At 46.7% G+C, this 14,457-nt stretch overlaps 1 protein-coding gene across 1 annotated transcript in view; it reads left to right on the top strand.

Annotated features, from left to right (window-relative positions):
• Positions 1-548: 548 nt before the first annotated feature.
• ERN1 (endoplasmic reticulum to nucleus signaling 1) overlaps positions 549-14,457 on the top strand; it is an 82,863-nt gene continuing 68,954 nt past the window's right edge. Inside the window, exon 1 of the mRNA XM_079903998.1 lies at positions 549-754. Within this exon, the coding sequence (XP_079760124.1) occupies positions 701-754 (54 nt within the window). The 5' untranslated portion in view covers positions 549-700. The remainder of the gene's footprint in view (positions 755-14,457) is intronic.

Below are 14,457 nucleotides of genomic sequence, written 5' to 3'. Positions count from 1 at the left end.
TCGGCAATAGCCGCGCGCAGGGCAGAAGCGCCGGGTTGCAGGAATCCCCTGCCAGCTGCCGACCCTCACTCCGGAGGTCGCTGACGATCCCACTACGGCGGGAAGATGGAGCGGGGACTCTGGACACTCGGCACCGGCTGTCTCCTGGCCTTTCCTGATCAAGTCTGACGCAGCGGATCTCTCAGCGGGATCACTGGGACCGCCTGGGGCAGGGAATGCGCCCGTGTGGCGGGGTTGCCGGTCTCCCCTTGCCCTCAGGCAAGCTCTTTGCCTCGATCACTCAGCGTCCCTAGATGCCCGACGCAGAAGCCTGGTGCTCTTCTCCTGCCGCCGCGGCCGGGGCACTCAAGGCCAGCCGGAGGCCCAAGCTGCCTTTGGCACCGCCTACAACCCCGCCCCTCCAGCGACAGCCCCGCCCAGGCCAACCCCAGCCCGCCCCCAAGCCTGAGCCCCGCCCAATCCCAGACCCGCCCCTAGGCCGGCCCCGCCTCCTGCCCCGCCCCGACCGGAAGAAGCGCCGGCGCCCGGCACTTATAGGGCCGGGAATGGGGGTGCCACCACCGCCTAGATAGCTCTGCGTCTGCGGAGTCCCGGCCGTCGCCGCACTGTTGTCGCGGCGCCCACGCCCCGTCCTCTGCACGCCCGCACCGCCCCCCTGGAGCCGGCCGGACCGGTCAGGAGTCAGGGCCGAGTCCTCGCCATGCCTGCCCGACTGCAGCTGCTGCTGCTGGCGTTGCTGCTGGCCAGCCTCCGGGTGAGTGACCGGGAAGGTTGGAGTGGGGAACGGCGCGGGACGGGCCGGGGTCTGAGCCGGGAGCGCGGCGGCGGCGGCCCCAGGCTCCGTGCGCCCGGGCGGAGACGGCGCCTGGCGGGGAGTGGCGGCTTCCTGACCGGCCGGAGTGGCGGCCACGGCCGGCCCCGCCGAGGCGTCCGCCACCCAGGGGCCTCGCGGGCCAGCGCGGCTGTCACGAGCAGCGCCTACCCGGCCGTGTGCTCTCCGGCGCAACTTTGTGTCGTCCTAGCGGCACCTTGGGGTCTCCAGAAGGCCCCGGGCCCTTGGGAGGCCGCCCCACCTGCCGGACCCTTCCCGCCGGTGGGCGCCAACTCGGCCTGGCGGTGGCCGCTGCGGAAGGGCAGAAAGGGCCCTGTAACCAAGGAGAAGGGAATGTCTTGCGTTTGTAATCTTAGCTTGAACTTTTCAAAATGCGAGAACTTTGGGAAACGAATGCCACTGGAAGTGGGTAAGCGTTCTTACCCTAGAGCTTGATTCCGCTTACCTGCCTTGCAGGTCTCTTGGCATTGGAGACAGCGGGCTTCCTTTTGGGCAGCAAGACATCGTTAAGCAGGTTAAGCGGTGGGAATGGTACTCTTGTTTTCAAGACCCCATATGGGACAGCAGTGAAGCCGCTTCGAAACTTTAAACGAAAGACTGTCTCCTCACGGGAGAGCACCGTGGGGCTGTCCAAAAAGTCTTTTCATCTTTTTCTGGAGAGAAGAGCCTGGTTTACATTTATTTAACTTTCAGGCCTTCACTCAGGCTGTGGATTCGGGCACCGTGGCTGGGAGGACATTTTGTGGACAGACATGGCTTTTTTTCCCCTTCTGGTTGGAAGAACCTAAATTAGTGAGTGTTGTTTTTAAAAAAAAAAAAAGAAAGAAAACGTATTGTTCAGGATGTGGGTATGGTGCATTGGAGCAGGTTCTGTTTAATGACCTCCACTGTGTACTTTTTAATATGGTGTATCAGGTACCAGGTGTCCAGGTGGAGAATTGACTTGTGTATACCTGAGTGCCACAGCATGAACTCTTTGGAGGTTATGCATTTTAGGTAAATAATAGTCCGTGCTCTTGGGGTAACAAGAATTTGGAAACAGCTGAAGTAATACGAGGCCACCTTTTTCAAATTCAGAGTTATTTATTTAAATTAATTTATTAATTTATTTTTGGCTGCTTTGGGTCTTTGCTCCTGCACCCAGGCTCTCTCTAGTTGCAGCGAGCGGGGGCTACTCCTTGTTGCAGTGCACAGGCTTCTCATTGGGGTGGCTTCTCTTTATTGCAGAGCACGGGCTCTAGGCGCCTGGGCTTCAGTAGTTGTGGCACGTGGGCTCAGTAGTTTTGGCTCGTGGGCTCTAGAGTGCAAGCTCAGTAGTTGTGGCGCATGGGCTTAGTTACTCCGCGGCATGTGGGATTTTCCTGGACCAGGGCTCGAACCCGTGTCCCCTTCATTGGCAGGCGGATTCTTAACCACTGTGCCACCAGGGAAATCCTGGGGGTTTTTTTAAAGGAAAATTTGTGCACACTTCACAATAAAACTCATGTCAGTTAAGTTTTCCTTCTGATTGAATTTTTTAAAAATACACTTTCAAAACTGGGGTCAGGTTTTGAACTTGAACATTTCATCTTGGATTGGTTAACTGCTGCCTGGCATCTGTCCACAAATAAGAGTGTAAAGAGAGTGACCAAAATGTATGAAATGGAAATCAGTCATTTCATATCATCAGAGCCTTGTGCATATTGTTTTCTTTGCCACATCTTTTCGTGTGCTATTCTGTCACTGGAGTCTAGTGTTTTAGTTATTGAACAACTTTGGCTAAAGAACCAAAAATAACTATTTAGCCTTAGTTGGGACTATAGTTTCGCTTCATGTAAATATTTCCAAATTGTATTTAGAAATCCAAACTTTTCAGAGTTCATGGTAAAAGAGTCCAACCCTTATCAAAAGGTTATGTTTTAGTGTAACTGCTTTTAAGGGCAAAGGTCAGAATTTCATTCCCAGAATTACCTACCAGTAGAAACTTCGATCCCCAAACATAGTGGGAAGTATTATTTTAAAATTCTAAATGAAATGCATTGCCGAGTTTGCAGTTAAACTAGGCAGCAGTGATGTTGTGCAGAATGTACTGGCTGTAAAATCAGACAAACCTGAGTTCTTTCTGGTCCCTTGGTAGCTGTGTCCTCAGAGTCTTAGAGACTCTGTTTCCTGATCTGTGAAATGGGGACAGCTAACACACTAACAGGTGTGAAGGGATCTGGCTCATCATAGGTAATGTAAATTCTCCTTGCCACCCCCCAAAGGTGTTTTTTACTCTAAGTCATCATTTTTCAATGTTATACTATGCCTGAGCAAGGAATATTTTTTGATGCTGTTTCTTTTTGATTGATGAAGTAACTAGTGCAGAGGAGGCAGTATTGTGATTTTCCTTCAGTGTGTGTCTGAGCCAGACCTTGACTCACCTGCAAGCTGAGACTCCAGCCTACCGGATCCAAAATGCAGTTATATCGGTGTTACTAAGCACTCAGGGCTGTGTCTTTTTTTAATCCAGAAGGTGCTTATTCAGTCAGTGAGTTTTTCGCCTCCTTCCTGGACCTGGATCTTGTGCCTAATGTTGGTTTGTGTTGCATCATTGCTGCCCTGTGGTCCTCATTGTACAGTGTTTGGGTGTCACTTCTCTCAAGTACCAAAGAGATCTGTGGCACGTGAGGCAGGGTACTTTCTTCAGGGAGAGGATATGCAATTTCTTTTATTCAGCCGATGTTTTGGTTTTAGAGGGGGATAAACAACTTCACGGAGAATTGCAGATCACGTGTGCACAAAAACACACGGAGACATGAGTCTTAACTAGCAATGGCCTTGCTTATCATTTATTCTGATAGTTATCACCTGCATGAATTATCCTCATAGGAGGCATCGAGTATTAATACTGCTGCCACGAGGAGAGTGAGGAGGGTGTTTCATGAAGCTCATGTTCTCAGGACTGCTGATCCTGAAATTAGACTGTAGTTGTGCACGTGCGTTTGTTTTGTTTCATTAACTTGCCTGCCCAGGAGGCTCTCCGCAGTCATGTGGCTTCTAAGAGCACAAGAGAAAATGTGTATGAGAGTGATTCTTGAGAACGTTCGACGGTAGACCATATTCCCGAATATAAAACCAGTGAGCTATGTAAAGGTTTCTTCATGTCTGAGCAGAACAGTGCCATCTGCATGGGCCTGGGGGTTATAGTTATTTGCATGCCTCCGATGGCGTCTCCATTCTTCAGGTTGAAGAATCATTGGATAACTATTTCATTTTCATTGGAAACCTCTTTGGTTTGGGGAATCCACAGTAATCCTTAGGCTTAATATTGTGGATGTTTCATAATGATCAGATGTTCTCCCTAAAGAGATGATATAGGGGAGAAAAGCCTAATGTATCATTTTGATGGATTCTGTTTTTATTATGCACGCATAACTCGGGGCCTGTAACCTAGCAATATGATTAGAGTATGAGGCTGGCTTAAAAAATAGGGACAGTGAATCATAGTCTGTGAATAATAAACATGCTGGTTGGCTATATTTCCCAGGGGCTGGGGATTTTTTTTTTCCTATCTTTACCTATATCCCATGTTTGGTTTCAGACTTTGCTGCCTCAGAGCAACACATGCTCAGAGATATTTAAATGAGTGAGTGCACCAGACCACATACGGACTGGGAAAAGTAGAACTTAAAGTGTGCCCCCCCCCCACTAGATACCATACAAAAACAAACAAAAAATCGCAAGGTCCTTGCTTACATGACTTTTAAAACTTTTAAGTTCCTTTTACACAGTCTCTGCATCACTTCTGATTATCTTATGATCTTCATGTACAAAGACACAGCAAGTCGAACAGTGTAAAAATGTGTTCTGTATATATTTTATTTATTTAATTATTTATTTAAAAAAATTTTTTGTCTGTGTTGGGTCTTCGTTGCTGTGTGCGGGCTTTCTCTAGTTGCGGGGAGTGGGGGCTACTCTTTGTTGCTGCACGCAGGCTTCTCACTGCGGTGGCTTCTCTTATTGTGGAGCACAGGCTCTAGGCGCGGTGGGCTTCAGTAGTTGTGGCACGCGGGCTTCAGTAGTTGTGGCACGTGGGCTCAGTAGCTGTGGCTCGCGGGCTCAGTAGCTGTGGCTCACGGGCTCAGTAGCTGTGGCTCACGGGCTCTAGAGCACAGGCTCAGTAGTTGTGGCGCACGGGGGCTTAGTTGCTGCGCGGCACGTGGGATCTTCCCGGACAAGGGCTCGAACCCATGTCCCCTGCATTGGCAGGCGGATTCTTAACCACTGCGCCACTAGGGAAGTCTCTGTGTTCTGTATTTCTGTTCAGTTTTTTTTTTTTTTCACAGAATGTCTCCTGTGACCTGTTAGGAAATGTTCTGAGTGCACCATTGCATTTGTCACTTTCAGTAGCACCTTAGTAAACCGTCATCCACTCAGAAAGCATTTGAGCCTTCTGTGCCCAGAACCAGGTTAGGGACTGGGGTCCTAGCTGAGCAGGGTTGATGTGGTAATAAGCCATGCTTTGCCTGGTGATCACCCTACTGGGGTCATATGGGTTCTTTCCAATTTTTCCACTATTATAAGAAAGGTGATTTCCTTTTCTTCAAATCTTTTGTGTGTTTGGTGTTTTCTGTATGATAACATGGGAAGATTTGAAAATAAATCTCTCAGAGTATTATCATATTTGTCGTAATAAAGAAAAAAGAAAGCATAGATAGTCTAAATTTTTTTAAAACGCACAACATATCTATAATTCTATTACCCAAACATTACCTCTATTAACATTTTAACAGCTTTATTGAGCTATAATTCACATAGCATACAATTCACCCATTTAAAATATACAGTTCAATGACTTTTAGTATATTCACAGAATTGTGCAACCACCACCACTATCAATTTTATGATATTTTCGTCATCCCCAAAAGAAGCTCCATACCCATTAGCTGTCACTCCCCATTTCCCACAAACCTCCCAGCCCCTGGTAACCACTGATCTACATTTGTCTCTGTAGATTTGCCTGTTCTGGACATTACATATAAATGGAATCATGCTACATGTGGTCTTTCGTGTCTGGCTTCTTTCACTTAGCGTAATGTTTTCAAGGTTCATCCATGTTGTAGCCTGTATCGGTGCTTTGTTCCTTTTTATTGATGAATAAATATTCCATCATGTGGATATACCACATTTTGTTCATCCGTTCTTCATCTGATGGACATTAGAGTTTCCCCTTTTTGGCTGTTATGAATAATGCTGCTGTGAACATTTGGGTACAGATTTTTGCATGGCCATGGATTTTCATTTTTCTTGGGTATATACCCAAGAGTGGGATTTCTGGGTCATGCGGTAACCCTCTGTCTAACCTTTTGAGGAACTAGCAAACTGTTTTCCAAAGCAGCTGCACTATTTTACATTCCCACCCGCAGTGTAGGAGGGTTCCAATTTCTCTACATCCTCCCCAACACTTGATATATATATATTTTTAAAGTCAAGTTAGTTTTATTGTCTTGTAACAGTCTAACATATAAATCTTAGCTCTGACATAAAGATGCCCAACACTTGATATTATCTGTCTTTTTTATTATAGTTATCCTAGTGGTGGTGAAGTTGTAACTCCTTAGTTTTGGTTTGCATTTCTCTGATGACTAGTCTACTCATATCTTTTTTTTTTTTTAATTCTTGGCTGCGTTGGGTCTTCGTTGCTGCGCGCGGGCTTTCTCTAGTTGTGGCGAGGGGGGGCTACTCTTCATTGCGGTGAGCGGGCTTCTTATTGCGGTGGCTTCTCTTGTTGCAGAACACGGGCGCTAGAGCACAGGCTCAGTAGTTGTGGCACAAGGGCTTAGTTGCTCCGCAGCATGTGGGATCTTCCTCGACCAGGGCTCGAACCCATGTCCCCTGCATTGGCAGGCGGATTCTTAACCGCTGAGCCACCAGGGAAGCCCTCATATCTTGATATATGTCCTTCTAGACAATTTTTATGTGCACATATTTGCAGAGATAATGTTTTTCTTCCCCAAACTGGAATATAACATGGATCTTTCTGTGTCAGTAAATTTAATTCTACAACATTATTCTCACTGGCTGTGTGATACTTCTGTGAAAGAGTATACTGTAATTTGACCATTCAACCATTTAAATATTGAGGCTGTTTTTAATTTTCATTACTATAAACAATTGTGATAAACCTTACTGCTAAACTCTTGAGCCCTTCTTAACTGCTTAATTATTTCCTTGGGATAAATTCCTAGAACTGGAATTTGCTTGTCATATGTACTCTTTTACAGTCCCCTCCTCCAGCCCCCAAGCAATATTAGATGTTTTAAAAAGCACAGAACTAACCTTAAATTGGTTTCATGATAGCCACTTTAAAGTAAGCTGTTTTCTTTTAGCAGGGTGGATTTTAAGTCTGAAAATGGAATGTTTAGGTTTTATTTTGCTTATATTTTGAAGACCTGAATAACCACAACAGTTTCTTTATGACACCCTATGTACCTAAAAGCTATTGAGAAAATGTTTTATTCTGATTTGTTAATAGCTTGTTTGCATGCAGGGTCCTTTGGTCTGCAGTGGTTTCAGATCAGCTTTCTAGCAGATGTGGCTCCCATGAGCACTCTGAAATACCTTGGGATAATTCTGTGTTTGGTTTTGAGGGTAGCCCACCCCCTGCAGAAAAGATTATTATTATTTTGGCCGTGCCACGCAGGTTGCAGGATCTTAGTTCCCTGACCAGGGGCTGAACCTGGACCACGGCAGTGAAAGCACTGAGTCCTGACCACTGGACTGCCAGGGAATTCCCAAGATTCTTTTGATAGTTGGTTATGAGGCCATTTAAAATTTTGACTCAAGACTGTTCATAAATCAAAAGTTGATGCATTGTTTGTCTCTTTCGGAAGCCATAGTTCTTAAAACATATAGCTTGTCCATACAGCTGATTTTCCTAGCAAAATGAACATACCACTTGACAATAAAGTAAAATATTTGTTGGCGTCTTGTTTTGTTTTTCCCACAAACGTACCTGGACTTACTCATCCAAAAGAATGTTGTCTCTTTCAAAATAATAACCCCTTCAGGGTCAATGTTCATGTCAAACAAATTAGTCTTTTTTTTTTTTTAACTTTTTTTTAAACTTCATTTAATAATTCAACGTTAAAATGAATAAAAGAGCCCTAAAAAGGCAAATATTTATTATTAAGCCTATTATCCTTACACAATTCCTTCTGGTCTCTGCTTGAATATAACTTTGACGTGGTCCACACTGAAGTTTTGACCAACACTGTTATTACCCAGCTTGACTGCACACTTTATCGAGGCCACTTGGATTCTTGGTTGTTTCTAAAAACCAGTGAGAGACTTTCTACCACTTAGCGGATTCAAAAGTATGTTCTTTGAAGGTAATTTCCAAAACATTCCAGATGTATTGTGAGCAGTGGGAACATGTATGGATAAATGTTTAGCTTCCCGTCAGAGTACGTTAGACTCCTAGAAGGGATCTTGCTGGTTTAGACCAATAAGTCTTAATATTTTCCCCACCCCACCCCCACATAAGGAATGGGATGCATGACCACAGTGCGAGCAGGTTAGAACCTTCAAAGGTGGTATTTTGGGGCACGTACCACCCTCACTCAGGCATCACCCTGCCCTCGCAAGTTGAACAGTCACTGCTCTGCTGTGTTCCCAGAGCACAGAGATGAGGAAGCTGAGGCCAGACAGTGCCGGTGACCTGTCCATGGTCATGCACCAGTGGCAGAACTGAGCCCTGAATCTGATCCTTCCGCTTCCCTTTGAAGAGCAGCCCCTGCAGTGCTTATGTCCTGGTACATCTGTTAGAACAAATAAGTCCAGATACCCCAGTCACACCTGAGGAGGTGGCCAAGCCGTGTTACAGGGAGAGATGGGATCTAGGGAAGGACCAGAAGAGAAGAAAGTAGGCGTTCCTGTAAGCTTGGGGAAATGCTCAGACGAGCATTGTTCCTTCCAGGAGAGTCGCAGCCTCTTACCCTTTGTTTCAGTCAGAGAAAGATGCAGATTTGGGATGGAAATACTGCTTTACCCTGAGCATCTCCATCAGGGATATCAACCGAATCCGGCAGTCACGGGGAGAATGCAGGTTAAGAGGCCCTTACACCAAGTTCTCAGTTTAAGCTCTTTTCTTTGCTTGAGGTCTAATAATATCCAAGCAGGTGCATGTTTTTCAGTAAGATCTTGCTCCGAAATATTTCTGGAATAGTAAAACCGAAAGTTCATGTCTTCGAAGCCTTTAACCAAAGTTTCTTTTCCATACTGCAGTCACAGCCTTCGACAAGGGATCCTGAAAAGATAGAACTCTTTAATGATCAGGCCGGGTCTGGGGTGTTCGCCTTTGCAGAGGCCCCACCTCCCACCAAGTGCTGGCACCAGGAAGTGGGTATATGATGACAGGAGAGAGAGTAGCCTTGGCCCTTGGGCCACAATAGAGGGACCTCAGTTAGCTCAGGTGGGTCTCAGGAGAGGGTAGTGAGGGAGAGAGAAGGAGGCCAGGAAAGTGCCCTGCATGGGGATGGTGCACTTCTCTTGCTGGTTTGTCCTAGAGGGCAGGGACTGTGTTTTGCTTACCTTTGCATCCTCTCTGGCATTTAGCACGGTGAGTCGGTCCTCATACCCCCTGTAGTACTCAGCAAGTATTGATTGAATTTCTCTTTGAGGCTCTTGAAGACCAATAAGACAAGGAGCTCTTTTATCATCAGGCGACGTGGGCTGTGGATTTGCCGGGGGATAAGGAAAATGTTGCTTTAGCTGTAATCTGTATTCTTTAGTGAGATCTTATCAACAGCGTTTCTTTCTACACAACGAGAGGGTTTCCAGGATACTTGCTTGGGTGGACATGACCCCCAGTGTGTGGTGCTCTCTTGATAGGCTCCTCATATCAGTCATGAGATTAATTTTCCCACCGCCAGACCCCAGGAGATAAATGGTCTGTGATTATTCCAAGGCAGCTTCATTTTTTACTCAGCATGATGTTTCACTATTAAAAAATGAACCTTGATCCAGGGTTGTCCTCTTCTGTATTAAACATGATTTCCCTAGTTAGTAGGCTAATTTATAATTATCATTCAAAACCACCCCTTCCCTCAGTGGATTATTTTCCCTGTCTATTTCAGATGAGGGAATCATTGTTTGTCCAGGCTGCGGGAATGTTTGTCATGGAAACCGGATTTTTTTTGTACATTATCTGAACAAATAGTGCCGTCAGATCCCTCGAACCTGACATTGTCATTGATCTCCGGTTGGGTCAGAGGACTTTGTTGACCAAACTAAGTCAGATCTCCTTCCTCTTAAAGCAAATGACCCGTGATTCCTGAGGGGCCTCCAGGAGAGAGACAAACACCTGTCTGGGAGGCCACAGCTGCAACCGGGAATGTGTTACTTGAGGCGGTGCTTCTCCACCCCGGCTGACTGAGTCACCTGCGGACCTTTTAAAATACCCTATGCCAAGGTCCCACCTCAGCTGAATGAAATCAGAATCTCTAGGAGTGGAGGTCGGCATCCTTTCTTTAAAAAAGAAAAAAAATTTTTTAAACCCCAGATGATTCTAACATGCAGCCAGGTTGAGGCCATCAAGTAAGTCCTATTCCTTTGTCCTGGACACAGCCATTGTGTCCACCTGTGCCCTGTGATGTCACAGAGCCCTGGACGAAACCAGAGCCAGCCTTTGGCTTTTTTTCCGGAGAAGTTAGGACGGATACATTCTTCTAGTTAGTGGCAGAACTAGAAATAGAGAACCTAGCATTATGTGTCTTCTAGTATACTATGTTGCCCAACTTTTAAAGAACAAGTAATTCCAGACAGATGGATATGTATGTGTTTTTGAGTACTAACTACTGAATTTGCTTTTTTAAAAAATCAGCTTTAACTGATAACTGACCTTAAACTCAAATACGCTTAGTTACTGAATTATAAGATGTTTGGAATTATTTAAAGTTCCACTTATGCTTATTTATTATTTTTGCCTTCTCCATGCATTAGGAGGCCTAAGGAATCCAAACAATACTTTTCCAGGTTCCTTCACATACCCTGGTGGGTCAAATCATCCTTCAAGTTTGAAAAGAGCCTTCTCTAGCCAGAGTGAAGTAGCTAAGGGGAGTGGGTATGGGAGAAATTTGTGGAAAGAGTAAGTTGGACAGTTAAAGTACAAGAACGAAGCATATAAACAAAAAGGGGATTTCTTATCAGGATGAGAATATGTACGTTGGAAGCAGGTCGCCGGAGGGTCCAGCTTGTGATGCTCTCCTTCCCCTTTCTGTGTGAGACCTGGGTATCTGGACGGTCACCGGCATCGCAGCCTGCAGGGTTTTTACTGCAGGTGCACCGTTGGAAGGCCGCACTGCAGAAGGCCCTGCAGGAGACGGCCGGTCCCCGTTTCAGCCGCTGCACCTCGGTTATGACTCAAAGAATCCTAAGAGCTGGTTTAGAAAAAAGAGGAAACTCACTTCTAAAACTCACATGGACTGGGCTGGACCAGATCTAAACTCTGCTGGAACCATGTTGACAAAGGTTCGTAGAACTGGAAGGTCACCCTTTGAAGTCAGCCTCTTTCCTTGGCCGCCCCACACAGCTTGTGGGATCTTAGTTCCCCGACCAGGGATCAAACCCGCATCCCCTGTATTGCAAGGCAGATTCTTAACCACTGGACTACCAGGGAAGTACATATATATATATATATATATATATATATATATATATAAAACTTTTACAAACAAAATTAAATAGTTTTTTTCTATTGTGGAAGTATTTATAAGATCTCCAGATAAATTCAAGTACTGCAAGAAAGGCATAAAGCCAGGTTTAGGGCATCTGCCCTCGAAGGCACTGCCTCCCTCTGAACAATCCAGTGACCTCATCCAGTCATTCTGTTAGAGTTCATTTTCCACTTGCTGTGGTCTGGTTTTGCAAAGAAGAAAACGGTTTTCTTTACACAGAGAGATTAAGAACAAGTTTATCTGTAGTTTTGGTACTCGAACAGGGGACCAAACCACAGCTGCTTCTAAAACCAACCCTATGTCATCCTTATCTGATGGTTCAGTATTTGGAAGTCTCTGGGGCTTTTGGTGAGGGGGGCGGGGTGGGGGGAGTTTAATCACTTACCCGATTTGTGGTTTGGAGAAGAACAGAGATCTCCCTTTTGGTTTAGGAGGTGGTTGGCTTTAGAGTCTATGGCAAGTACATGTACTTGAGAGTCACCCACGTCCTCCTGAATAACATTAGTCGATTTCTATGGTGTTTCTTTTCCCCCACCCTGAACCTTAAAGTGAATCAGATTATGACTAATTTCCAGTGTTGCAATAGTTAAAGATGAGTGGGGACACTGGGATGTTGAAAGACCAGGATCGGGCATGACTGTGTTCAAAGGCATCAAGACTTCTAAACTCTCATTCTCATGTGGGTTTTGAGCACGTTTTGATTGGTTGGAGGCCAGAAGAATCTACAGTAAAGCGTGAGGAGAGGTGAGGGCCTGCTAAGCCATGGATCGTCATGCTTCTGAGCTACAGGGCACATCCAACCCAGTCTTCTTTTTTTTTTTAATAAATTTATTTATTTATTTATTTTTGGCTGCATTGGGTCTTCGTTGCTACGCGCCAGCGTTCTCTAGTTGCGGCGAGCATGGGCTACTCTTCGTTGCGGTGTGCAGGCTTCTCATCGCGGTGGCTTCTCTTGTTGTAGAGCACGGGCTTCTAGGCGCACGGGCTTCAGTAGTTGTGGCACATGGGCTCAGTAGTTGTGGCTCACGGGCTCTAGAGCGCGGGCTCAGTAGTTGTGGCGCACAGGCTTAGTTGCTCTGCGGCATGTGGGATCTTCCCGGACCAGGGCTCAAACCCGTGTCCCCTGCATTGGCAGGCGGATTCTTAACCACTGTGCCACCAGGGAAGTCCCTAACCCAGTCTTCTTACTTTATAGAATCAGAAACTGATGCCCAGAGAAGTTTAATGACTTGCTCAGAGCCCAAACCAGGACACATATTCCTGTGGCCTGTCTCATTGTCTTTCAGCTTCCCTGGTCCAAAAAACATCTGTTGAGCATGTGCCAGGCTCGTGGGGATACCTTGGGGTTTTTTTACTTGGAGTTTAAGTTTTTTTGTTTTTTTTTTTGGCTGTGCCACGCAGCATGTGGGATTTTTAGTTCACCAACCAGGGAACAAACCCGCGCCCTCAACGGTGAAAGTGCAGAGTCCTAACCACTGGACCTCCAGAGAATTCCCTTAACTTGGAGTTTAAAGGATGATTAGCAGGTTTTGGGGTTGCATGAGCATAGGATAGGCCAAGGAGTGAGCAGAAGGCCTGAGCAGGGAAGTGTGGGCTCAGAATCTTAAGGAACTGCTCTGGGCACGGCCCGGGCTTGCTGCCAGGTCAGCTTCTGGAAGGCAGAGTCATGGAACCTGCCGTCTTTCCCCCGGTATTACACTGTTTCTCTGCTAGATGGTAAACTCCTTGAAGGCAGGAGTCTTATAGGCCTTGAGGCTCCAGCACCTCATGCAAAACAGGACCCTTCTTTCTGTGTATCTGTAGGAGAAAAGAGTCCAGTGTGGGGTGGGGTTGAAATAGGTGAACCAGCAAGTTAGTTGGATGTAGAAGAGTCAGTCAACAGGAAGAAGTGTGAACCAGGGAGTGCCTGGAAGAGACTGATAAATACTGCATGTGCTTGCCAACCTGCCTGAGGAACGTGAGCCTGTGATCCGGGACTAAACGTTGATCCCTGAGGTTAGTGCCCACTGGATTTCTGCCGCCTGCAGCAACACTAGCCCTGGAAGTGACTGCAGGTACTGCAGAGAGGGAGCCCCCCGGAAAGGAGAAAGAGAGGAGGGGGCCTGCTTCACTCCTTCCGAGGGGACTTTGTGATCCCGTGCGTGGTGTCTGGACCGAGAAGTCGCTCAGAGGAGGGGTCTCGAAAGCAAGAGACCTTGCGTTGGAGGTTGTTCTATAGGCCACATTTCACCACAAAACCAGCATTGTTGGGCCTCCCTGGTGGCACAGTGGTTGAGATGCAGGGGACACGGGTTCGTGCCCCGGTCCGGGAAGATCCCACATGCCGTGGAGCGGTTAGGCCCGTGAGCCATGGCCGCTGAGCCTGCGCGTCTGGAGCCTGTGCTCCGCAACGGGAGAGGCCACAACAGTGAGAGGCCCGCGTACCGCAAAAAAAAAAAAAAAAAAAAGAAGCCAGCATTGTTAAACTCCCCCACGAAGTTTCAGCGTGTTATGCTCCTGTTCAGCTGTAAACCGGCTAAGCAACACTAGTCTGACGTTAGTATCAATGAAAACACCAGAAAAGACTCACCTGGGGTGTGAACACAGGCTGGTATATCTAACGCTTCGGCTTCGAGGAGCGTTTTTCCCTCCGATCTGCTTTCACACCTGTGTGAACAGCGTGCCCTCCTGCTTTCTGTGAGCTGCATAGGAAACAATAAAACATGGATTTTGTGGCTCACTCCGTACAAGTACACACTCGGCCTTCTTTTATTTTTTGCCACATAGCACGGCTTTCAGTATCTTAGTTCCCTGACCGGGGAGCGAACCTGTGTCCCCTGTAGTGGAAGCGCGAAGTCCTAACCACTGGACCGCCAGGGAATTCCACACACACTCGGCCTTCTGTCTGCTTCCCCAGCCCCTCCTTGTCCCATTCCCCGCTCTGCTTTC

Source organism: Stenella coeruleoalba (genome assembly GCF_951394435.1).
Source record: "Stenella coeruleoalba genome assembly, chromosome: 19".
NCBI classification, from domain to species: Eukaryota; Metazoa; Chordata; class Mammalia; order Artiodactyla; family Delphinidae; genus Stenella; species Stenella coeruleoalba.
This window is presented reverse-complemented; position numbering and strand designations above follow the sequence as displayed.